The 27,271-nt window shown below is 41.6% G+C and overlaps 1 protein-coding gene and 1 long non-coding RNA gene across 3 annotated transcripts in view; one reads left to right on the forward strand and one right to left on the reverse strand.

Moving 5' to 3' along the window:
* The first annotated feature begins 597 nt into the window (after positions 1–597).
* STARD13 (StAR related lipid transfer domain containing 13) overlaps positions 598–27,271 on the forward strand; it is a 247,468-nt gene continuing 220,794 nt past the window's right edge. Inside the window, exon 1 of the mRNA XM_058437674.1 lies at positions 598–968. Within this exon, the coding sequence (XP_058293657.1) occupies positions 845–968 (124 nt within the window). The 5' untranslated portion in view covers positions 598–844. The remainder of the gene's footprint in view (positions 969–27,271) is intronic.
* Positions 11,298–27,271, reverse strand: part of LOC131383278 (uncharacterized) — a 53,871-nt gene continuing 37,897 nt past the window's right edge. For both annotated transcript variants that reach the window (XR_009213189.1, XR_009213186.1), the window contains exons 3-4: positions 22,582–22,661; positions 11,298–11,478 (exon numbers count right to left, since the gene is read on the reverse strand). This is a non-coding gene — a long non-coding RNA (uncharacterized LOC131383278). The remainder of the gene's footprint in view (positions 11,479–22,581; positions 22,662–27,271) is intronic.

Raw genomic sequence — 27,271 nt, forward strand, 5'->3', positions numbered from 1 at the left:
ATGCAAATCTATTTTAGGTAGGTTCCTTATGGTTTGACCTGAATATTTTAAAGTTATTTTCCTCCTCATAACGGCTATGCAATGGAAATAATATTTTGACACTTCAAACCGTATTAATTTGATTGTAGTTTGCAGCCAGATAATTATTTCATTGAAGAAATCAGGAAGGATTAACATAATGTTCAGATCATCAATATTGAACATCAAAAGAATGTCAACCAAACCGAGTAGCTGACTTCAAGTAACTTGAATTCAGGGAAACTGGGATGAGTTATGCTCTCACTGTGGCATATATAAATTTTTGTTGTTGTTGTAGTTGTGAAGGTGGTAGTTTCTGAAGCTGAAAAATAAAGGAAACTATCAAGAAATAGGAGGAGTATGGTCCAGCCCCTGATTTCTGGGTAAAACTGGAAAAGAAGCTGGAAGCTCCTTGAGTGGGGGGCCGTGGGGACCAGGCTGTCAGGTTGGGCGAGGGAGGGAAGGGGAAGCGCGCTCCTGGAAGGAGTGGGGCGCGAGGCAGCCTGGGGGAGGGTAGGGGAGGGAGGGGAGTGGAGGAGCGCCCAGCGGAGGGGAGGAGGGGAGGAGAAGGAAAGTGGGAAAGGAGTAGAGGAGTTGGCGAGCGCAGAGGTTAACCTAGCGCGGCGCTCCTGGTGGCCAGGCATCCCGGTCCTCGCGCGTGGCGCAGCCTCCCAGCGCCGGACCGACCCATGTCGCGCCCGCATTGGGTCGCGGGACCCCGGCGGGAGTGCCGCGTCCGTCCTCTCCAGTCGCCGGGAGTCTGAGTCGCGGGACACGCGGGAGTGGCGGTGGAGAGCCCGCCGGTCGTTATGAGGACGGATCTAAAATGACCAGCAAACGGAAACCTTGCCAAACGCAGCTCAGGAGATCCATCAGTGAGCAGTTGCGGGACTCCACGGCCAGAGCCTGGGATCTGCTGTGGAAGAACGTCCGGGAGAGGCGGCTGGCAGGTCAGTGCCCGGGAGACGCCAGCACACACGGGGGCGGGGGAGGCGCCGGCTGCGTAGCCCGCCCGGGCCCGCCGCCCTCCTCTGCCCTGGGCTCCTGGGCATGAGTTTCAGAGCCCAAGACCCGGGCGAGCGGGCTGCGGGCCCCACCCTCCCTGGGCCGGGCCCCGAGCGCCCTCCCGCCGCGCCTCCCGGTAGGTGTGGGCTCCGTGCCGGACGCGCGCGCTGACAGCCCGGCCTGGTGCTCCATGCTGGCGGGCCGCGGGACGGGTTACCTGGAGGGGCTGCCCCCGGGCGGCCTTTTCGTCTAGACTGTCCCCTGCTCCGCCGCCATCCCATTCCACCCCAGTGAGTAAGTGCCCAGACCAAGTGGCCCTTCGCGAGGGCTGCCCCTTCCCAACTTCGCCTTCTCCACGTGGGACACATCCACTGAGTGAGCGGGAGGGAGAGTGAATGCAAGGCAAGGAGCACGTCCAAAGCGCCGCAGACCAGCTGCTCGAGGGTAGAGGGGAGGATGTGACGGGAGACAGGTGGACGGTAGTTGGTGCAGGTAGCTGGCTGGCAGTCCGCAGGCCCTGCCAGCTGTGAAAGCAGGCTTTCCTCCCTTTGAGGTTGCAAGGAAGGGCCTCCCTTTGGGACTCCATTGCCCACGAATCAGAGCAAGAGAGGAAGTGATTGTTTTGAGCCAGGAGGTCCTTAAAAATCCTTGCTTGGATCAGAAGGCCGCCCTCTCCTTAGTACCTCTCCCAGTGTCACATTGCCCCTTGCTGCTTCTGTGCATGCTCCATGGAGCCCTCTTTCTGTAGGGCCAAGGATGCAGTGGGCGGTCCAGCCATCTCAGAGCCTTCACTGGGAGCTGTAGGACCCTTTAGTCACTGCCTCATGCCTGCCCCAATAGGGGAAAGTGGCCAGACTCCACAGCACATTTCCAGGGCAGTGCAGGGTTTAGGGCCCCATTCACCAACATGTTAGCTGCTGGAAGATGCTTCCGGGACTGGGGGAAGCATGATTGGAAGGGCCCCTGAGGTGACCCTGAGGCAAGTCTCTGGACCTTGTTGCCTCTATCCTCTCCAGGACTATCTCTTGAGCTGGGCAGTGACTACCACGTGAGGCAGAAGAAGGTTCTAGAGAAGAAGGGCTGATGCCTAGGCAGAAGGAAAGGACACCACTGGTGAAGTGGGAGATTTAACCTTCTTTGAACTCCTCCCTTTTTTCCTTACTTGAACTGTAAAGCAAGTGGTTTGCTAGATGTTCTGCCCTTAAACCCATGTACCCACATCCCTCATCAGCCTGAAAGCATTCTGGGGAAGATGCCCAAAGTCTATAGCACCTTGAGAGAAGGTCGCTAGCAAGCTAAATTAGAAGTGGAGATTATGGATGATTCCAACACTCAATGTTGTAAGCATACAATGTTCATTCCACATTTTCTCTCCAACACAGTGGCCACATTTAGTGTGCACACAAGAAGTAAACAGACTTTTTTGGTTTGGACCCAGAAATAAATTGTGGTAACCCAGCAGTTTTGACTGTTGATGTTTAAAAACCTGTACATGCACTGTAGACCTCAATTAATAACAATTAATAACTTTCCCTGTTATGCTAAATTGTATATTCTACATGATCGATGGTGTTAGAGAAATTTTTGTGGTCTAGTAAACTTTTGTTGCTTCATAACTTCAGAATGCTTACTGCAAATGTCTCTTTCATAGCTTCTGTTATTTACGTTTGTTAAGTTTGTTAAATCAATGGGTCCTCAGGAAACAAGAAGTCATTCCAGGAGGCCTGCCAAGGCTGTGCTGGGTTTTTATAGAACCTGAGACCAAAGATGACTGCAGCTCTGTCTTTTTCAAGAAGAGATCTGGGAAGGAAGAGAGTGTCATGTAAAGACTTAAAGCTATTAAGACTGTCCAAGAAAGTCATATTGACATGAATTTTACATTGCAGTTAAGGTGGTGAACGGAAAAAGTTTTAATCCTGGGAAATAAACTGTAGATAGAGACTTTAAGATCGTGAATATATAGAAGGCTAAAAGTGGTTTCAGAATGGGAACTATAAGAGTGCTCTCAAGAGTAGTGCAATTATTTTTTAAAATAGCGGTATGAGGTTTGAAAATGTTTAATCAGAATATTAATACCTGCTTACCCGTAATCTGCTTACCACTCTGCTCACAGTGCATGCCAGCAGGTTATTCAGCTGGGACCAAAAATCCTCTGTGAGGCCGACTTCAACTTCTCCTTCTCTAAGCAAGCTGGGATGCCTGCCACAAAACCAGGCCAACTCCATGAAGGCGCTTTTAGATGCAAATTGATTTTCTTGGTTTTTCTTGCTAAGGTAGCTAAAATATGGAACTTTGGCCATGAGACACTGAAATACTTAAGTTATTAATGTTGGCATCAATTCTAGGTGAAAATGTTCTTCATTTGTAAAAGTGTTCTTTGTATGGTTCAGTTCACAGTACCAGAATAACCAACCATAGTCATGCATCACTTTACAATGAGGATACAGTCTAAGAAATGCATTGTTATGTGATTTCATTGGTTGAGTGAACCAAGGGTAAATCATAGAATGTATTTACAGAAACCTGGATGGTATAGCCTACTACACACCTAGGCTATATGGTATGGCCTATTTCTCCTAGGTTACAAACCTCTAGAGCATATTACTGTACTAAATACTGTAGGCAATTGTAACACAATGGCAAGTATTTGTGTCTCTAAACACATCTAAAAGGAAAGGGTATAGCAGCCAGGCGTGGTGGCTCATGCCTGTAATCTCAGCACTTTGGGAGGCCAAGGCGGGCAGATCACTTGAGGACAGGAGTTCGAGACCAGCCTGGCCAACATAGTGAAACCCTATCTCTACTAAAACAAACAAACAAACAAAAAAATTAGCCAGGTGTGGTGGCACACATGTGTAATCCAAGCTGCATGGGAGGCTGAGGCATGAGAATCATTTGAACCCAGGAAGCAGAGATTACAGAGAGCCAAGATTGTACCACTGCACTCCAGCCTAGGTAATAGAGCGAGACTCTGTCTCAAAAAAAGAAATAGAAAGGGTACGCTAAAAACATGGCATTGTAAGCTTATGGGACCACTGTCATATATGCAGTCCAGTTTGTCATTGACTGAAACGTTGTTGCGTGGTGTATAACTGTATACGAATACGCCCCAAGAGGGCATCTGTTCTGTCAACAGATGATATTAGGCTATTGGCTTATTTTCTGTCTTGCTTTTATATCTTTTTTTATCAAGTAAGCTTAGTGCTGGAACTTCTTTAACTTGCCTAAAATTTTCTTCTTACTATACTTAGTCAACGGAACAGTGTTCAAAGTGCTTTATAATTAACTTGTATTTGTGGCCAGGTGCAGTGGCTCATGCCTGTAATCCTACTACTTTGGGAGGCTGAGGCAGGTGGATCACCTGAGGTCAGAAGTTCAAGACAGCCTGGCCAACATAGTGAAACCCCATCTCTACTCAAAAAAAAAAAAAAAAACAAAAAAATTAGCCTGGCGTGGTGGCATGCACCTGTAGTCCCAGCTACTCAGGAGGCTGAGGCAGGAGAATTGCTTGAACCCGGGAGGCAGAGGTTGCAGTGAGTGAGATTGCACCACCGCACCCCAGCCTAGGTGACAGAGCAAGACTCCGTCTCAAAAAAAATAAAAAATAAAATTAAATAAAAAATATAAAAATAAAAAATAAATAAATAAACCTGTATTTGCTATCTAGGGCATTCTGAAGGTATTTGATTCTTCCCTTTGCTTTTTTCCATCCCAAGGAAGGAAATCCTTTTTCTAACTCACTCTTATTTCTCTTCATGAAAAGCTGTCTTGTCAACTGAACAGATAGACAAAAAGAAGTAGAGCTGTTTAAGCATATTAAAGCCTATGGGTTTCTGTGCCATGTGACCATATTTAGGAAGGAGGGGATCATACATACTTGAAAAATGCCAAACCAAACAAAACAAAACCAATTACTATCCTAGAGTTTCTGGGGCCTGGGGAGGTTAGCTGAGTGGTTTTGTCTTAGGGTCTCTCATAAGATGGCCTTCAAGCTGGCAGCTGGGGTGGCAGTCATCTGAAGGCTTGATTGGGGCTGATGGATCTGCTTCCAAGCTCGCTCACCTAGTTGTTGGCAAGCCTTGGTTTCTCTCTGGCTGTTGGCTGGAAGCTTCAATTTCTTGCCCTGTGTGCCTGACACACAATATGGCAGAGATCTGAGAGAAGAGAGCATGCACTCAAGACAGAAGTTGCAGTGTTTGTAACCTGATCTCAGAAGTGACATATCATGTTGCAGGGAACTGACTACACACGAAGTGGCTACCAGGAGGTGGGGATGATTGAGGGCCAACCTGGAGGCTGGGTACCACAGGTACAAAAGCATTTGAGACTGTCCTTAGCAAATGCCAGGTCAAATCTGAAATCTTCCTAACAAGGAAGCCCCAAAGCAAGACCTTTTTTTTTGTTTGAACAAATAGCCTGGGAAAAGCATTTCTTAACGTAGGTCACAATGACACAAATAATGAAACCAATGGAAAGATAAGATATGAATGATGTTCAAATATATTCACTTCATTGCAAAAATATGAAAAGGAGTTACTGTTAAAGAACTTATATTGGGAGCTCTTATTGGGCTTTCCAATTCTGCGGCAGTTGCTAAATTTCCACTAGATTGTGGAATTGTTGTCAATGCATACTTCTTAATTTTCTAAAATTATGCTGCTCATGGGGCCCAGCAAGTTTTTCTCACTGTCATCTCAGTATCCATTATTACAATAATGATGGTAATTGTTTAGTTGTTAGTGTTCAAAGCAGGATTCAAATTCAGGTCATCAGAAGTCAAAAGCCATCTGTGCCTAGTTCCTATTGTACCACGTGGCCTCCTCCCTGGACTTTGTGGAGACCTGTGGACCCCCAAATCCTTTCTAAGACCCTCTGTCACTTGCAGTTCAATTACAAAAGAACAACAAAAAGAACTGGAAAAGTACTCTTTCTTCCCTCCTGGAGTAACAGGGATAACCCTGTGCACCTAAAGTAGCTTGTCCCCTAAGCATTCCATTGCACTCTTTAGTGTATGGGCTTATAGGGATTTGAAACAAACAAACAGCCATACATCTAGCTTGTCAGGGCCCCTCTGTGGTTCATTCTGCCCACAACAATTGGGAGAGCTACAAGAATGAGATGCTGTTGTAAACCCTACATGCACAGCAGGTTTCTTCAAGGTGGGAGAGTGACAGGTTATTTTGGCTTCCCCAGTTCCCTAATCAACCACTGCTGGTGACAATTCTAAACTTTTATGGCATCATTAAATTCTTTAGGCAGAAGCATACCCGTTAGCTTTTGGTGTTTGTAAGCAGCTTGAATTACTTTTTAGCTGTTAAAGTCTAAGAACATTCAAATGACTTTCCTAAAGCTTTCTGCTTCTCTGCTTTAAAACCCTACTCTATTTTAATGGAAATGTAATCCATATGTTTGATTCCATTATACTCATATAACAATATTTAGGTAGCCTGTGAGCTAATTGATGTCTAAGTCTTTTGATCTTCTTTATAGTCGCATTTAAAATCATTTATCATAGACACAGGAAGTTATATTGCTGCCAAAAATATTCTGACTTAAAACAGTGAAAAGTTCAAGTTTTGTTAGAAACATTAATTCCACCAAATTTCCGTGAGTTCTTGTCATGTTAAAACAGGTTCATTCATTCTCAAAGTCAACAGTAGCATCCTGTGAAGTGATATAAACACAAGATTGGGACTTCAATGCAAAGCAAGATCAAGAATAAAACATGAGCCACAAAAACTTCCTCATTAAAATCTAAATGTGTTCTATAATATCAAAAGTACAGGATGATACTCACCTATTCTTTTCATGTGTTTTGTATCTGTTTTGTCATCACTTTTCTGTGAAGAATTGACCATTCTATTCTGTCAGCATTGTTTGTTTGTTTTTTAAACATCTTTTGAGATGATACTACATTTAGACGCTATTTATATTAACAATAACAGAAAAACATCGAAGTCAAGAAAATATACAATTGAAATTAGAAAAGAAGAGCACATCACTTATATCAGGGTTGTCAACTTTAGCCACATAGACTCATTTGGAGCCTTTCAGAAGTACTAATTCTCTGACCTCCTCCCGGAGATTCTGATTCAATTCAGATGGGGTCTGGGTATCCATATTTTTAAAAGCCCTGCAGAAGATTTCACTGTGCAATCCAGGTTGAGAACCACTGACTTACCTTAATTCCCACATAATAACTTGCAGAACTCTGGGGCTGATACAGGGTTATATTCTAAGCCCTAAGAAAAGTTTTGCTTAATTGAGGTCAGAAGGAACTTGTCATATCACAGGGACAGAAGAAAAAAGATCAGTGGTGCCTGGAGAATAATGAAATAGGTGGTAAGAGTGGATGTCAGAAGCGTAGACAGAGGGTCAGGTTATAAGATAAGGTTAGGCTTTGTTGCCAGGAAAAGAAGTTTTGATTTGGTTCTACAGGAGATAAGAACAAAGGGCTTCAGGCAGAGGAGTGACAAGACCTGAATAAATTACTACCAGTGATGATCTAGGTGAGAGATAAACAGAGACATGGACTAGGGTGATAGTGATAGAAATGGAGAGAAAGGAACAGATTTGGAGCATGTCTTGAAATAGAGACAATAACAGGTTGGTTGTTGGAAGCTAGGGAGAGGGACTGCTAGATTTGTTTTTTGTGTTTTTTTTTAAGACCGGGTCTCATTCTGTTGCCCAGTCTGGAGTACAGTGGTGGAATCATGGCTCAGTGCAGCCTCCACCTTGAAGGCTCAAGCATCCCCCCACATCAGCCTTCTGGGTAGCTGGGGCTACAGGCTTGCATCACCACTCCTGGCTAATTTTTGCATTTTTGTAGAGATGGGGTTTCTTCATGTTGCCCAGACCAGTCTGGTCTCAAACTCCTGGGCTCAAACAGTGTTCCCACCTCCGCCTCCCAAGGTGCTGGGATGATAGGCATGAGCCACCGAGCCCAGTCAGATTTTTTTTTTGAATTAATAATTTTTAAAATTATTTTATTATTATACTTTAAGTTTTAGGGTTTTGATCTGAGCAGCTAAGTGGAGTATAGCAATGTTGGCCAAGATGAGGATAACTGGCAGATTTGCATGGGAGAGAAAAAGGACTGAAAGGTTCTCTGTTGGCTCCATCAGCTTTGGAATGCCTGCTAGACATCCAAAAGTAAAAGTCAAAAAATTGGATGCATAAGTATCGGCTTTGTAGGCAAGTCAGAGCCAGAGATATAATGTGGGAATTATTGGCATATGACTACTTTATAAAACTTTGGAACTGGGTGGAGCTACTTAGAAGAGATTGCAGATAAGGGGAAGCGGCCAAGGGCCAAGTCCTGGGGGGGCTCTTTGGTTAGAGTGCAATATTTGGACATAAATATGTCCATATGCATGTACTATTAGTACATACGCATGTACTAAATTTTCAGGAAAATAGAAAGAGAGCAACATTATTTCTAAATTCAACATTCTTCTATCACAATAGTACTGCTATATTGAATAATCTTTTGTGATAGAGTTACGAATTTGGTCCTAGAACTGTTGATGAACAAAAATAATCATTGATGGGCATGGTGGCTCATGCCTCTGTGCTCCCAGCTACTCAGGAGGCTGAGGCGGGAAGATAGCTCTTGCCCAGGAATTCAAAGATGCAGTGAGCTATGATCACGCCACTGCCCTTCACCTAATCAAATGCCTTTTTAATTTAAAAATTATATTGCAAGGTAAACAAGCAAACAAACAAACTTGTTTTTCAGGAAAATACTTCTCAAGTTGCCTGCATATGCACAAAAAAGAAAAACACAGTTTATTAAATAAAAAATGGTTTTAGCATGAGCACTTCTCTGATTACTATAACTGGTTGGGCCTACATATAATGGGATAAGAGCTTTACTTTTGGCAGGACTTGGCCAGTGTCCTGATACCCAGGAATAGTCTGATCAAACAAAGCTTGGCTCGTAGGAAAGGCTCTGCATCTTGATTTTTCCAATATAGCATCCATTTACTGATCTTTAAGGGTTATGCTTTGCCCATGACACCACTGGTTAAGGTAAAATTTTTCAGAGAATATAAATAGATAACCAATGTCTTAAATGTTTGTATTTGTGGCCCGGCACAGTGGCTCATGCCTGTAATCCCAGCACTTAGGGAAGCCATGGCGGGCAGATCCCTTGAGGTCAAGAGTTTAAGACCAGCCTGGCCAACATGGTGAAACCTCGTATCTACTAAAAATACAAAAATTAGCCGGGTGTGGTGGGGGCATGCCTGTAATTCCAGCTACTCCGGAGGCTGAGGCAGGAGAATCACTTGAACCCAAGAGGAGGAGGTTGCAGTGAGCTGAGATTGTACCAGTGCACTCCAGCCTGGGCCACAGAGCTTCCATCTCAAAAAAAAAAAAGTTTGCATTTGTAAAGCGTGTATCTTAACCTTGGCCTAACCTATCTGCCATACGCTGGCCCACCCTGGGGGGCAATACAGTGTCCTCCTTGAATTGGAACAAAGAAAGACCATATTCATTCATTGCTGGTGGCTGCTCTGAATAAGAGGCACAAGCCCAGCTGGTTCGCTGAAATTTCTTTCTTTTTCTTTTTCTTTTTTTTTTTTTTTGAGATGGAGTCTCTCTCTGTTGCCCAGGCTGGAGTGCAGTGGCGCGATCTTGGCTCACTGCAACCTCCACCTCCCGAGTTCAAGCGATTCTCCTGCTTCAGCCTCCCGAGTAGCTGGAACTACAGGCACATGCCATCGCGCCTGGCTAATTTTTTTGTATTTTCAGTAGAGACGGGATTTCACCATGTTAGCTAGGATGGTCTTGATATCCTGACCTTGTGATCCGCCCACCTCGGCCTCTCAAAGTGCTGAGATTACAGGCTTGAGGCACCGCGCCATGCCGTTCACTGAAATTTCTTGAGAGGACCACAGAATATGATTTTTTGTAAGCCACCAACTTGATCATTTAGACATAGAGCATGTCTAATGAAATTAATATCTACTTCTCTTTTGTGTTTTTTACATCTTATGTTGAACAAAGCAGCTTATGGAGAAAATTTTGCTTTAAGACTTTGTAAAGTTTCCTAGGGGTTTATCCAACAGTATATTTCTATTCTGTCCTTTTGCAAGTTTAGCGAGCTTGCAAAATGAAAATAAAAGTGTTTTAAAAGTCTTAAAACATTTCTGGGCTTTTTTCAGAGTCCTTGAATGTTTAGTCTTAAAACAGTTGAGTTGAAGGACAAACATTTTTGTCATGTTTGTAGTTAGTCCATAAGTATTGAGCCATGAAATAGCATCCTTGTCAAAGCATGTTGGGACAGTAGTGCAGGATATTAATTCAGTACCATGGTTGTATCTTGGTGAGGCACATAAATTTTACTATGCTGCCCAAATCACTTAACTCATCTATCTGACCAGAAATGAAGCAAGCTTCCAGAAATTGCACAAGAGCAGTATAGAATGTACCATGACTACACAATATTTTATTTGCAAATCTGCTGTGTCAAGACATATTACATTCTCAGGCAGTATCTTTCTGTAGTAACATTTTTTTCCAAAATACAATTTTCAGAATCTTATGTTTCTGTTTTTTTGTACAATAGAGGCTTTATTATCTATAGTGCATCATGGCATATTGTGTTTGTTGAATGCTCCTTTCTCCTTCCTGTATAGGAAATTCAATGAACAAGAGAGACAATTATGCAATCCATAAAAATTCATACATTTACTTGCAATGATATTAAACTGGAAGGTCTTATGCTTCTTATTCTCTCTGCATCTGGATAAAATGGAAACATTTTCAAATTTCTTGAAGCATCTTTGAAAGTGTTTGTCCACACTGGGAAACAGGGAGACAGTCTCTACAAAAAATAAAGAAAATTAGCTGAGCATGGTGTCATGTGTCTGTCCTAGCTACTCCTACTTGGGAGGCTGAGGTGGGAAGATTGCTTGAGCCCTGGAAGTCAAGGCTGCAGTGAGCCATGATTGCACCACTGCACTCCAACTTGGGTGACAGTGCGAGAACCTATCTCAAAAAAAAAAGTGTTTTTCCATTGGAAATAAATATTTATTATTAGAAGAACAATCTAAAAGTATGAATGTTTGAATATCATAAAAAGCATAACAAGTTATGCTAATCTACCGCTTTGTGGGAGCATACATGTTGTCACAATGACACTACAGAGATGGCAAGATAGTGCTTCCCTCCCTTACCTGATGTTGAGTTGTATTCATCACAGAACTCTTAATAACCAATTAGAAAACATTGATGGATTGCACCTTTCCTGGCCACAAGGTGTTGTCCTCATAGTCTTGGTAATAAATTGTATTTTCCTTTTTTTTTTTTTTTTTTGAGACGGAGTCTCGCTGGTCTTGAACTCCTGACTTTGTGATCCACCTGCCTTGGCCTCCCAAAGTGCTGGGATTACAGGCATGAGCCACCTCGCCCGGCCATTGTGTCTTTCTTTTAGTGCCAAGAAAAGATTTCCTAAGCAGTAGATATAAAAGAGAACCTATTGTTAGAACGAACATAAGTCGAAAAAGCTTTTGCATATTTCAAGTATTATCTTATAGAAGGTTTTATTCTTTCTAGACAGAAAGAAGAGAGGCTTTGTGCTAAGTGTTTGATTTCTAGCTCTTACATCTAAAACAAAGCAAAGACAAATGAAAAGTGTATGTGTAGCCTTTAGAGTAGCACCATAAGAGTGGGAAAGGGCTGGAAGCTATTCGGGATATCATACGTATAAAATCAAAACTGTATAATGGGTATTAACATCTGTGAAATTAGCATCAGTTTAGTCATACGGTGATATAAATATTTGTCACAACTACAGTGCTAGAAGCATAGATTGTACAGTATCTTAAATGCATGTCCTTTAACTTTTGGTTCCCATAACTGTGTAGTAGAGGGTAGCGTTGGTGGTATTAGGGCATGATGGAAGATGACTGGCACAGCATCACGATCTAGTGGTTAAGAACAGCTACTGGAGTCAAAGCTACATGAGTTTGAATCCTGCCTCCACCAGTTAAACCAGTGGGCCTTTGGGCAAGATAATTAATCTCAATGTTTCTCAGTTGCTTCGTCTTTAAAGGGGAGGATAAGCATAGTACTTACCTTAGAGGGTTGTTATGAGGATTAAATGAGTTAATACTTGCAAAGCACTTAGCACAGTGTCTGGCCCATAATAAACCCTACGTAAGGGATTATTGAAGACAACATACATATAAGTAGGGAACAGAGGAGCAGAGACATGTGTTCCTGATAAAGGAGATCCTTTAAATCCCACCTGAAACCACCCATTTCCTTTACTTCTAGATTCATATGTTTTCTTCCTGTATCTTTTTTTTTTTTTTTTTTTTTTTGAGACGGAGTCTCGTTCTGTCGCCCAGGCTGGAGTACAGTGGTGCAATCTCGGCTCACTGCAAGCTCTGCCTCCTGGGTTCAAGCAATTCTCCTGCCTCAGCCTCCTTGATTAGCTGGGACTACAGGCACGTGCCACCACGCCTGACTAATTTTTTGTATTTTTAGTAGAGACGGGGTTTCACCATGTTAGCCAGGATGGTCTCGATCTCCTGTATTTTATAAACTCATTCTAGATCCCATGTCCAGGGATTTCTAAGTACTAAGACATTCAACTCACCCTCGTTGCTCTGACTGGGATTTTTAAAAAAATCAAATGCCAAATATATTGTTAGCATGGCTGGCAGCATCTCGTATCGATCCATTAGTGTTATATCATGAATCTTTCATTATACTAACATTTTGTCTTTCTGAAAGACTGTCAACTATGATTTCATCATCAAAATCGCCATCAGCTGTAGAGCTATGCAAATGAGAATTCATCTGCATGCTTTTGGCCTAAATGGAATTTGATGGAGACCTAATTAAAATGAGAGAAATTGGACTAGATAATCTCTAAGGTCCCATTTAACTTTAAAGATCAATGAGTCCATAAAACTAGACCCTGAGTCTAAAAGAACCTTAATGTCCTCAGTCTTTTAGTACCTTTTCTGTCTGGATTTCATGGGTTGGTCTGATAGTTGAGAGAAAGGGCAGAAGCCCATAAGTGTACCCTAGGAAACCTACCAGTGTCACTCCCATGAAGCTTTGGCTACTTAGCAACTTATACCAGCAACTTATAACTGGTACCTTCTGCTATTGGAACTACGTCTACCAGAATTGAAGAAGGGACAAGAGGGGACAAGTCAGGAGTCCAGAGCCTGCAAACTCCTCTAAAATCTCAACAGTCTTTGCACCACACTCTGGCAGGGCTGACTGCAGGGTCATGTGACCTCTGCAGTCACACAGGGCCCCATGCATAGAAGGGCCCCTCATTTGGTTTAATGTTCTGCTGTTACCATCTTGAAATTTTTAATAATTATTGAATGGAGGGCCCACATTTTCATTTTGTCCTGGACCCTGCAAATGATGTAGCTGGTCCTGCACTCAGGGGAAGCCAGTTCTTGTAGAGCCATGACTTGCTTTGTGAATTCACCTTCATTGGTGACTTGGTGTTATATATGCAGCCATGTGTAAATCACTGAAAAGACCTTGGAAACAGTCCCTTGAGTATCTACAATCTACAGTCCACATCCTCTGTGTCCCTTGCTTTTGGGGAAGGTGAACCCCCAAAAAAGAAAGTGTGTTTGTTTTATTTTATTGTTTATTGATTCTGACAACAGCATTATAAAGTAACGCAATAGTATGACCCTTGATGTTTGCAGAGTTACTGATATAGTGATTGTATTTCCTTATGACGTATATTGAAGCAAATATTTTAATTAGTTTTTTACAAAGTATTGTGGTACTGAGGAATAATAGGAAATTGGGACAAGGTACAATTCTTGATATGATAGACTTGCAGATCTTTTTTTTAAATGTCTTAATTAAGCTGTTTTTTAATTAAATATTTACAATGCTCATAATAGATTAGTTCATTAAACCACTACTATTAAAACCATTAAAGCTCTTTCTTGTGTAGGTTTCACCTAGGGTACTTACTCAGAAGAGGAAATTAGGAGAGGTAGTCATAAAGCCTATCCTTTATCATCGGGGTTTTATATCTGCCGACATTTTATTCTGTCATTATTCCCATTTGTCTCTGGGAAGAACACTAAAGCCGACTGGTGTCTAGTCTTATAAAATTGCATAGGTTAAATCCTCCTTTGCTAATGCAAATGTAAATATTTTACATTAAACTTTGTAAAATATATACACATATAGGTATATATATATTTCTTTTGTTTAAAAGTTATTATTTAATGTGAAGTATTATGTTGGTGCAAAAATAATTGCGGTCTTTGCCATTAGTTTCAATGGCAAAAACCACAATTACTTTTGCACCAACCTGATATTTCTGGGCAACTGAAAATAAGAGTGCATGCATGCGTTTTCACTTGCTCTTAGGCTACTTCGTCCAATAATATATTTGAGTAGTTCTGAACAGGAACACAAGTAAGGAGATTTTTTTTTTTTTTTTTTTTTCTGATACAGAGTCTTGCTCTGTCACCCAGGCTGGAGTGCAGTGGTGTGACCTTGGTTCACTGAAGCCTCAACTTCTGTGGCTCAAGCCATCCTCCCACCTCAGCCTCCCAAGTAGCTGGGACTACAGATACATGCTACCATGCCCAGCTAATTTTTTTAAATTTTTTGAAGAGACAGAGTCTCGCCATGTTGCCTGGGCTGGCCTCAAACTCTCCAGCTCAAGCAATCCTTCCACCTCGGCTTCCCCAAATGTTGAGATTACAGGTGTGAGCCACCGAACATGGCCAGCAGGCAGATTATAATCAGCCACTTCTAGGCCATGTTGTAAGAGGGTGGACCTGTCTTTGACCGCAGGGTCCTGGCACCCAAGTGGACACAGGTGGTGGTTCCGTAACAGTGGCTTGATTACCCTGTTTTGTGTGTCTAATCTGAACACAGGGAAGTATAAGATGTGTAAGCAGCTTTATCAAAGAGTTATAACAAGTTTTACTTTTCAGATATGAAATGCTGAATTTGTATAAATAAATTAAACCTTAACAGCACAGTCATTAGTCTTCAGAAATTTAAGCTATAAGATCACTCTGGAGAAGCCCTCCTGTATTCATACTTGAATATAATGATTTACTTCTGTCTCTGTTTACCCTTAAACCACAAGCTCATCCAGGGAAAGAGTAATGTCTTATTCATTGCAGACGTGCCAGCTGCCCTAGCACGTAGCTCGTATACAGGAGGTGTTGAGTGAATGAATGAATGAATGAATGATATTTTAACATTAACAGCTACCCAGTATTGGACTCTATTGTATTCCTGGCACTGTGCTAAGGACTCCATGCATGTTCTTATTTAATGCCCAGGCTTCTCAGCAGGTACTACCAGGGTCACTGTTAGCACAAACAGCACCTTGCTGTGATTTAGAAAATTCACATCAGTCCTCTCTGGGATGATGAATTAGAAAAAGATGCTTCTTCTGTGACAATGCAGCCCCGTAGTTGTGTGGCTTGGTGAATGTAGCCGGGGCTGAATTTCAGCCTCCACACACCTCGTTGGTTGCTTGCTGTGTGTATGGCACAGACTACATAATGGTACGTGTTGACTATGCTTACCATTACTAACCTACTTTAGGCGGAAGAAACCTCCAAGGCTGGGAGAGGTTAAGTGGCATGTGCAAGGCACATAGCCACTACTTGTAGCTATGTAGGTTTGAGACAGCGGCATGACTCTCATGACTTATGAAACCCCAGTGACTGCAGGACCCCCACCCTAATCACAGTCTAGCACTTAGGAAGGCATCACAGTTCATGGGTGTCATAGTGTCAGCATGGAACCATTTTTGGAGTCCTGCCCTACTGTTGCCTCACACAGGGCGTCACAGAGGGAGCTGGCTGTGGCATTCCAGCATCCCAGAGTCTCCATGATAACGATGGGGATTAATGGTGATCCTGAATTTTTCTCTAGCGCTTTACAGCTAAGTGTTAGTCTATGAATGTAATATAACAGTGGTTTAAAATCAACAGATTGTAACAAAAGTCCCTCACAGGAGACAAAGCTGGTGCCGTGATCTCTATTGCATTAATGAGACAAATGAGGATAGGAAACATCATGTGGCTTCCCAGGGCTCCATGGCAGGGGCATGGCAGGGAGATTGAGTCCAGGCTCCTACTCCAGTGCTGACCATTCCCGTCACTTTCCTGCTGCCCAGTGTGAGCTCTGCCCTGTCCAGGTCAGTCAGCTGCTGTTACCTCCACCCAGCCAGTGACACCCAAACCTCACGGAGCCTCGGAACTACCAGAAAAGCTTTTTAAAATACAGGCTATATTTTAAAATGTGTGAGTGTGTGGTGTGTGTGTGCGCTGCTGGAGGGTGGGGGGTGTAGGAGTGTGTGTGTATTTATTTCATAGCAACCTTTCCAGGTGTTTGTTTATCGCCTGCCTGGTGCTGTTATTGGAAATGGCTCTAAACTCTCATGGCTATTTCAGGCTCATGGCTTGTGCCATGGAATGTCTTCCAGGTCAGATACCTTTATCTCTCTCTCTGCCTACCTAGATCCTGCCCATTTTTAAAAAGCTAGCTCAAGCCTTTCATGGTTTCCTTGCCAATTCCATTCTAGTGATGCCCACTCCCACCTCTTGAGGGTCTCTCCTTCTGTGTCTTGGGGGTGAGAGGGCAGGAGGACCAGCCCTGGCGAGGGTCCACTCTGTATCAGGCCCTGGTTAAGGGTTTTTCCATATGTCATCCTTCCATGACACTGAGGTCCCGATCATTATTTTAAAGATGAGGTAAGTGAAGGAACTTGGCCAAGTTCAGGGCAGGTAGTAAAGTGCAGACCGGAGTCTCATCTGGCTTCAAGTTTCCCCCTTTTCCATCCACTCTGCTGAGTATTTCAATCTGGTCCTTGTCTCACCAGCAAGATTTCTTTTGTACTAGAATAGAGAAACTTTGTCTTGCATTAAAAATGTCTTTCACCCTCTGCTGTATAATCCACATAGTAAAATAACCTAATTGTTGAGGAAATACAGGAATGGATGCCTTCTCTTATTCTCTTGCAAATCAGTGCCTAGCAAACTTCTAAAAAGTGAATTGTTGATAGATTATAAGATATTTTTTTCTTCAAGCTTTTTAATATGACAAGGGAATTCCAGCCAATATTTTTACCTCTTCTTTCTTTTCAGTCATGAAGTATTAGAGCACATGGATGTCTTATAGATGATCTTGTCCAAGTCATTCATTTTAGAAGAGTTGATGGAACTTCAGAGAGGTTAAATTCACCTGTTGCAGGTCACCTATCTCCTTAGTGACAAGTTTGAGATTACAGCCCAACTTCAAGTCACACTGACTCTTGTGATTATAAGTGAAATCATACTTGGCCACTCATTCCTGAGCAAGATGCCTGTTTCTGAAATTAGTCTCCAGAGTACCAACTTTTCAAAAGAAAAGATGGTACCTTACTTACCTTCAAGAGCAAAGCCTTTCTCATGTTTCATAAGTGTTTCTTGGCAGCCTAACTGACTCAGTGACTGATTAAAGGAAAGACTGAAGGACATGAAAGGCATTGACTTGCTCCCTCCTAAGTGAGTTCCTCTTCAGTTTACCTCTGATGACCCCAAACCCCACCCGTCCTGCCATGATCCCACCCTCAGGTGTTTGGTGCACCTGTCAGCTTTGTAGATTTGTGCCAGATAAACTCCTACCCTCCAGCCTCCTTCTAAGGTGGAATTGGAAATTTTCATTTTACAGCTAAAGGAACCTAATACTGCTGTTGTTATTGCATGTTGGAGGGAGGAGGGAAATAGAGAAGGCATAGTTTAAATTTACTTTTTATTTTACTTTTTGAGACTGAGTCTCACTCTGTTGCCCAAGTTGGAGTGCAGTGGCACGATCTTGGCTCACTGCAACCTCTGCCTCCCAGGTTCAAGCTATTGTCATGCCTCAGCCTCCTGAGTAGCTGGGATTTGGTGCCTGCCACCAAGCCCAGCTAATTTTTGTATTTTTAGTAGAGACGGGGTTTCACCATGTTGGCCAGGCTGGTCTCGAACTCCTGACCTCAAGGCATCTGCCCATCTTGGCCTCCCAAAGTGCTGGGATTACAAGCGTGAGCCACCGCGCCCAGCCAGCATAGTTGAAATTTAAGAATATATTTGTCATCTGTTTAAAGTGGAAATGTCCCTTTTGGCCACTTAAAATTATTATTATTATTATTATCATTATTATTATTATTATAGAGCTTGAGAAAAAATGAGTTTCTTGAGTAATTTCTCAAATTATATGATTTTATTTTTACAAAGACTTCAAGGTTCTCATTCACTTAATTTATTCAACAAATATTTCTTAAGGACTCACTATGCTAAACACTCACAGCACTGGGGATTCAGTGTTGAACACAACTGACAAAATCAGCAGCCTTACTGAGCTTCTATTCAAGTAGTGGAGACAATAATAATTATATGTAAGTGTTGTAATTAACATATCACGAAGAAAAAACAAAAAATGTAGAGAAGCTGGGGACTGAAACGGGGTGCTATTTGGGATACAATGAACAGAAAAGGTGTCTCAGGTGGTGTGGGCTGCTCTGACAGAATATCATAGACTGGTGGCTTAAACCGCAGACATTTATTTCTCAGAGTTCTGGAGGCTGGAAGTCCGAGATCAGGGTGCCAGCATGGTTGGATTCTAAAAAGGACCATTTTGCAGTCTGCAGACAACTTTTTTCTGGTTGTATCCCCACATGGCAGAAAGAGTGAGAAATCTCTCTGTGGTCCCTTTTATAAGGCCACTAATCCCATTCACCAGAGCTCTGCTCTCATGACCTAATTACCTCCTAAAAGCCCCATCTCCCAATACCATCAAATTGGGGGTTGGGACTTCAACATATGAAATTTGAGGGGACACAGACATTCAGTTCGTTGCAAAAGAACTCTCTGGAGAAGTGGTGTTGAAGCAAGGACATTCAGAGATCTGGGAGAAAGAATGTTCTAGGCAGAAGGAAAAGGACAGGAATGAGTCCTGAAAGCGGAGCCTGTGGAAGTGTCTGTGGATAGGTGGGGAGGTGGGTGGGGCTGGAATGCAGTGAGTTACAGGGAGAGGTTTAGGGAATGGGGTCGACAGGTAGCCAGCTCCTCTGCAGCCTCATGCCTGGGAAAGAGTATAGATATGCTTTGGGGTATGATTTGCTGTGAGCAATTTACCTGGTTTATGATGTAAAATGTGGAGGGAAAAGACAATACAGGCCAAGAGTGGAAGCAGTGAGACCTTTTACAGGCCTCCTTGATTATTCAAATTTAGTTAATGTCTCAATTATACAAAAAATACTTAGTTGCTAATTATGTAAAGACCATCATATAATTAAGAGGAAGGAGCAAATACTCTCTGGCCCTTGGTTTTTTTATGCAATTGGGAGAAATTAGCTACATTCATTCATCCATGAAAAACGTTTATTGAGTGAACATCGTATGTCAGACACTGCTGTGCTCTGCGCTGAGAAAAGATGAAAAAGACCCTAATTTTAACTAGCACTCAAGGAATTTAGGACAAGTATGGTAGTAGGAGAATGAAGAAGAGGCCGGGTGCGGTGGCTCACGCCTGTAATCCCAGCACTTTGGAAGCCTGAGGCAGGTGGATCACCTAAGGTCAGGAGTTCGAGACCAGCCCGACCAACATGGTGAAACCCGTTCTCTACTAAAAAAAAAATACAAGATCAGCCGGGCATGGTGGTGCATGCCTGTAATCCCAGCTACTTGGGAGGCTGAGGCAGGAGAATCACTTGAACCTGGGAGGCGGGGATTGCAGTGAGCCGAGATTGCACCATTGCACTCCAGCCTGGACAAAAAAGAGCAAAACTCCGCCTCAAAACAAAACAAGAAAACAAGAACGAAGATGTAGGGAGAGATCAGAGGGTGGAGTGGCTTGTCACAGAGGAGGTCTCTGAGTTGAGCCTTAAAGGAGAGAAATTACACTGGAAGGAGAAGGAAGTACAGAGCACAGGCAAAGAAACAGATGCACAGAGCAGCATGAGGAATTATTTGATGTTGCTGGGACCTGAGGTGCAAGAAAAAGAGCCAGTGAAGAGAAGACTAGCAAGGGGGCTCAGAGCTAGATGAGGAGCTTGCAAACCTCATCCTTTGGTGCTCTATCGGATAGTCTGCAAATTATTTTCTGACTCCAGGATGATAAAAATATGTGAATCCATTTTCTTTTCTCTCTCATGAGCATCACAAGCCCTGTTTATTTTTATATCCATTCTGTCTAAATTACTTTGCTCTACAACTTTATAGCATACCCCTCTTGAGAGCCTCTTTTCTTGCATGGATATTGCAAAGAGCATGAGGTCCTCCATGGCTTTTAAAGATGGCTTTTGTTCAATTAGCAGAACCTACCAGAGATCCTGGAAATTCCGAGTTTCCAGTCTCTGGGGGCGTCTTCACTCCAAGCCTTGGTGCCCTTACTTGGATTTGCAAGTTTAGAGTTAAAGTAAGTGTCAGAAGTACATGTGGTGATTACAGAGACTTTGTAGCCAATAATTTTCATAGTGGAACTAATGTCACTTCTTGACCTATTTTTTTCAGAGGACTTTTGCGTAATAGTTACTTTAGAAGCACCCTCTTGAAAAGAAATCTGAAATGGATGTCAAAGGCTATATTTATTTGTTCATAGCATTTCTTGATGACCTGCTTTATGCAAGATTTCAAAGAGCTCACAACTATTAATGACTACTTAAAACTCTTAATATCCAAAATATATAAGGAACTCATACAAATCAATACCAGAAATACAAATAGCTGGATTAAAAAATGGCCAAAGGACCAAAATAGACACTTCTCAAAAAAGGAAATTCAGAATGCCAATAAACATATGAAAAGGTGCTCCACATCTGTAATTATCAGGTAAATGCAGGTCAAAACCGTAATGAGATATCACTTCATACCTTTTAGGGTGACTATTGTAAAAAAGATAAAAGATAACAAATGTTGGCAAAGATGTGGAGAAAGTAGAACGCTTGTTCACTGTTGTTAGGAATATAACTTTATACAACCATTATGGAAAAAGTAGGAAGGTTCCCCCAAAATTCAAAATGGAACATATGATCAAGCAGTCCTACAGGATTGTAAAGAGCTCTCTGCACTCCCATGTTCACTGCAGCATTTTGCACGATAGTCAACATATGGAAACAACCTAAATGTCCTGCTGTGAACAGATAAAGAAAATGTGATTTTGGCTAGGCACGGTGTAATCCCAGCACTTTGGGAGGCTGATGGGGGCGGATCACTTGAGGTTAGGAGTTCAAGACCAGCCTGGCCAACATGGTGAAACCGTGTCTCTACTAAAAATACAAAAATTAGCTGAGCGTGGTGGCAGGTGCCTGTAATCCCAGCTACTCAGGAGGCTGAGGCAGGAGGATCACTGGAACCCAGGAGGTGGAGGTTGCAGTGAGCTGAGATTGCATCACTGCACTATAGCCTGTGTGACAGAGCCAGATTCTGTCTCAAAAAAAAGAAAAAGAAAGTGATTTTATACAATCACACACACACACACACACACACACACACACACACACAGTGGAATATTATTCAGGTTTAAAAAAGAAGAAAATCCTGTCATTTGTGACAACATGGATGAAGCTGGAGGAAGTTACGCTAAGCAAAATAGTATGCAAGACACAGAAAGAGAAATACTGCATGATCTCCCTTTTATGTAGAATCTAAAATAGTCAAAGTAGAAAGTAGGATGGTGGTTGCCTGGAGTGGGACAGAGGGGAAAATGGAGTAATATTGGTCAAAGGGTGCCAAATGGTAACTATATACAGGGAATAGATATGTTAATTAGTTGAAATGTGATAGTCATTTCACAATGTATATGAAAACATCCCGTTGTACACCTTAAAGATATACAATTTTTTATATGTCATAAAAACTAAATTGGCACAAAATAAAGAATTTAAAAGACAAAAAAATCCTGTAATTCCATGACTTCAGTATATTTACAGAATGATTTTAGGGGTACATAATTTAAAAGGTTTCACAAAATTTCATTAAAAATTTTTGAGTTATTTGATTATGTATAAGTTCAACCTCTCATGGAAAGCTGAATTTATTTAACATACTGACTAGAGGCAAGAAAATAAGAAGCCAGAAGAAAAGTATTAATTCATGGTGCAGAACTTGAGAATCTGCATTGAACAGCTGCACCGTAACACTTAGCCTTTTTGTTCATATGAAGTTGCTCTCTGGAATCCTCAGATATCTGTGGTTGCCTGAGGGCTCTTCAAATGTCACCAGGGCAACAACAAAGTAACACACATGAAGCAGGCCCTCTGTGGCATTCTTTATGAAAACCATTGAATTAAATTATTGCATAACAAATCATCTGCATATGAAAGGCAGTGAACTGTTAGAGAACCCAGCTGAAAACAATGCTGAATTTGATGCCTACCTCCACTGATAACTCACTGGCACCCTTAGAACTCTTGTTGTGACTCAAGGGCCCCTATTTGGCGTGTGGGGAATATTAATACTGTATTTATAAGACCACAAAGGAATTATGAGCTAAATTAGAGAGATGGTTGTGCTGCTTAGAGAAAAACTTCCATGTATCCCACGACCTCATCCCTCTTACCCTTTCTTGGTCAATCTTTCAAAAAGAATAATGCATTTCCCGCACTCTGGTTGAAATGATTGCTTGCCATCATGGAGATTCTAGAAAAACCAACAATAGTTAGCAGTGATGGAGTCCTTGCTATGTTTTAGCACAGAGACTGTGCTAAGCACTTCTCATGCATTATTTTATTTCATTCTAGTGGCCCATAGGGTTAGTACTATTAACATATCCATTTTATAATGAGGACACTTTGACTCTAAAATGTTAGCTGATTCTTGGCCTGGGTTCTCAAAGCTAAAGAGTACTCTGAGGTAAACATTAAGAACAACATGATCTGTTTCCAGAGCCCTCAAACCTCTGAACATATTGGTTTAGCATAAACTACTTCATATCACAGTCTCTATCACCATTATACCTGGATCCTGCTTAATCTAGAAGCCATAGATGGAAATTGTTATTGTTGGAAAAACAATTTTCACACTCCAGTATATTAATTCAAGAACCCTATAGAGAGACAGTATATGAAAAAAAATGACATATAATGCTTTAGGTATGATTAAGCCAAAATAAGACAGACTTTAAAAATATACATAGACTGAAATATTTACATCCAAATGATATTAGTGGCCTACCACCTTATCTCAGCAACACTTGAAGCCCTTCTTGGGAATTGTCAACTTTTGAACAGCACAAGAAAACAAGTCTCCTCTTTGTTCTGGTTTCAGTTTTGGATTCCTGAAGATCAATCACCTTCTTTTCATCAGGTTTGACCATGAAAAACTTAACTATTTTAAAGAGCAAATCCATTTTCAAAGTGCATAAATGTAGCACCTTTACCATGTATTTAAAAGGACAAATTTCACCCTCTTTTTAAATTATATTTATTTACTTACAATGATAAAAAATAATGTTGATTATAAAAATCACCAAAGGGACCAGCACAATGGCTCATGCCTGTAATCCCAGTGCTATCCGAGGCTGAAGCCAGAGGATCCCTTGAGGCCAGGAGTTCAAGACCAACCTGGGCAACATAGCAAGACCCCATCTCTACAAAAAATTTAATAAATTAGCCAGATGTGGTGGCCCATGCCTGTAGTCCCAGCTACTTGGGAAGCTGAGGCAGAAGGATCGCTTGAGCCCAGGAGTTTGAGGCTGCAGTGAGCTATGATTGTGCCACTGCACTCCAGCCTGGGTGACAGTGAGTCCCTGTCTCTAAAAATTAAAAAAAAAGAAAAGTAAATATAAATGCAAAATAAAAATTACCAAATATAATCATCACATACGTCTAAAGTGTACTCAAAATAGCATTTGGAAAATATTTCGAGCTGGCCAGCATTTAAAAAGTAAATATCATCTCTCAAGAGAACTTATTTAATGGAGACAGAAGACATGTAGGTATCACATGTATACTTTAAATGGTAACATTGGTTTATCATCACATTTCTAGTGTGGTATTCTAAGATTGAAGCACTAATTGTGGATAAATGTACAACTATTTCTTAGGTGCACCATTTTTTTCAAGGGAAATTAAAATAACTACAGCTTTTTGCGTGCTAACCATGTGCCAGGCACACTTGTGATTGAAATTAATACATAAAACGGTCCTGGAAGGTCAGAATTATGCTCAGTTTTCATAGCATACAACCACAGTTCACGCAGGCTTAGGAACTTGAACGAAGTCACATGGCTTAGGCATGTGACCATGAAGTGTCCAAGATGGAAGAACAGCACGGTTATTGCTGCTTAAAGGGGAATAAACATGTACAACAAATTATAAGAGCACCACTTGAGTGTGAATGGATTGCTAGAACTGAGGTGAGATATATTCTTAACCTAATACATAAGATACCTATATGAAAGCATTAGAAGCAGTCATTTTATTAATTCCCAAGTTTTAGTACAAAAGAATCACTTTGAGGTGTTTTTCAGTATACATAATAAATAATCCACCTGTCAGAAAATCAGATTGAACAGATGGGGATCCAGGAACCTGCATTTTTAAGAACCATTTCAGGGAATTGTGAGGCTGTTGATGTGTGAACCCCACTTTGAAAACACCATTATATCACTCAGCAGATGCTCTGAATGCAGTTTCCTTTTTCCCCCCTTAATGTCGGAGTACAGGAAGAAACCAAAGACAATAGTTTAAAACAGGGAACTTAGTACATAGGGTGTTGTGTTTGGTTTACATTACTTTATTGACATACACTAAAAGAAAATTTCATTTCAAATTTAGCTTCTTACCTTGATGGACTCTTTGTAAAACTCCAGTGTACAAAAGTGATGTTTAACTAAGTGAAAACAGTTCTGGCAGAAATCTCTGGCTGATAAATCTCTTTAGGGCTTTCCTAGCATAGGGAGTGGGTGAGGAAGGCCAGGTGGGGAAGAGGGGATTTCCTGTTTATTTGTGCTACCTATTTAAAATGATTCTCTACATCCTGTAATTTTTACAGTTGTTCTGAAAGGAAGCGCTGATTTTTAACTCCATTGAAGTGCAGTGCTTGTGTTTCTGGAGGAGAGAGAGAGGGAGATGGGGATAAATCACCTCTGCACGTTTCGCCGATTGATGAATTATATATTCTTTCAGCTTCACTTTTCTACTCCTTTTTTTTTTTTTTTTTTTCGAGACGGAGTCTCGCTCTGTCGCCCAGGCTGGAGGGCAGTGGCGCTGTCTCGGCTCACTGCAAGCTCCGCCTCCCGGGTTCACGCCATTCTCCTGCCTCAGCCTCCCGAGTAGCTGGGACTACAGGCGCCCGCCACCAGGCCTGGCTAATTTTTTGTAGAGACGAGGTTTCACTGTGTTAGCTAGGATGGTCTCGATCTGCTGACCTCGTGAGCCGTCCGCCTCTGCCTCCCAAAGTGCTGGGATTACAGGCGTGAGCCACCGTGCCCGGCCACTTTTCTGCTTCTTAGTAACAGAGACAATGTTGGGCTTCACAGGACTCAAGATGACTTTCTAAGGTGATTTGGGGATGCAGTGTGTGCATTTTTTTACTCTTTTTTAAAAAAATCTTTTCTTTGCCTTTGGAGTGTAACATTTGGATAGTTTTATTCAGCCCATAATAGGACCAAGGGAAGGGGATAAAAAAACAATTCTTTAAAGTACCTCAGATAAAAAGGTTTTGTGAAGAAAAGGACTCAAAATCCTAGGTTATACCAAGACTTTATGTTCATTTGGAATTTTCTTTATTCATTTCTTTCCTCTCTGTATAGAATAATCAGGAGATATTGGTGGGCAGAACTGTTGGTTGATAGCAGGAAGCAGAGTGTCTGAGAAAGGCCCTCATCCTATTTCCTTTTGGAGCTACGGAGGCCTCACATACCGGCCATTTTAGGATTTGATGAAGGCTAGAGAAGAGTTAACTGAGCCTTCACTTACTCAGCATCAGTAGGAAGTAGTGTTGGCTACACTAAAAACACTGTTGTGCCAGTGAGGTTTTGGGGGGAAAACGACAAACTGCCTGTGATATGCAAGCAAACTGTGACAAACTTTTTGATGTGTAGGTTCTGAAGCTTTTCAGTTTACTTCCTCAAAAGATAATATAAATATATACATATATATATATATACACACACACATGCACAATATAGCATATATACTTTTGATATACATGAAAGAGAAAAGATGAGTGGCAGTAAAATAGAGATTCCAGGGTTTGTAAACACAGGGCAATAGAAAGGACATTTCCGGTATAGTCTAGAGGAGCAGCACCCATTTTCAGAAAGGAAGATGTTAGGGATAAACTTGACAAGGATGTAGAAGACCAACATATCACAATCAATCTGCAGGCATTTGTTACGGCCTTCCATGTAGTCAGAAAACACAGGCAGTCTTTTTATAGATGATGAAAGTAGAGTTTTCTTGATTCGGGATAATCTAAATATTGTAGTCCTTCAAAAACATACAAATTCTAAAAATCGAAGATAACATTTCTTCATTAACATTGGGTGAAAAACAGAAAGCAATGAAGTCCATGGGGGGATATAAAAGACATGAAACACTAAACACCCCTTACCCTGATATTTTCAAATTGTTTTTTAAAATAGAAAAGCAGTTATAACTACCTTGACTTTGAAGCTCAAACTCTAATTTTCTATTTGACATCATCTGTTGGTTTTGTTGTGTTCGATAGTGTTGGGTCGTAAAGATACACGATTACAAAATCCATTTAGAACTTTTAATTCTGGATAAAATAAATCCAGTTTCTAAGTTCAGTATCAGCCCTCACTCCTGGCATAAGGAGCTTTTGTTATGTAGGACTTGAGGAATGCCCCAGCTGGGGAAATGCCAGTTAATAGATTCAGACAGATGGATTTTGATGAGAGTCTGCACCGTTCACACCCCTTAGCAAATGTTTTCAAATATTCTCAAGTAACACACTTAACTTGAAAACAAATATGGATTTGCTTACTTTAGAGTCAATAGTAATTATTATTATGAGTAGTGTATAAAAATATCTGCTCTGTTTTTGCATCTTAGAGTGCTAAATTTATATGTCACATTATAACTTTAGACCTTTTACTGCCTTCTACATACAGAGAAAACATACTTTGAATTTAAAACCAGGCTTTGGCAGAAAATTATTTCAGCTGTTGCAGAATATTGCATTTTTTTTCTTAACCTCTCCCTGCCCAAAGTCAGAGTGATCATCAGCTGTGGAAATAGCCTTATGAAATCCCCAAGAGGAATGCAAGATCCTGAGAGTGT

This window comes from Hylobates moloch, unplaced genomic scaffold (assembly GCF_009828535.3).
Source record: "Hylobates moloch isolate HMO894 unplaced genomic scaffold, HMol_V3 SCAFFOLD_4, whole genome shotgun sequence".
Taxonomy (NCBI): domain Eukaryota; kingdom Metazoa; phylum Chordata; class Mammalia; order Primates; family Hylobatidae; genus Hylobates; species Hylobates moloch.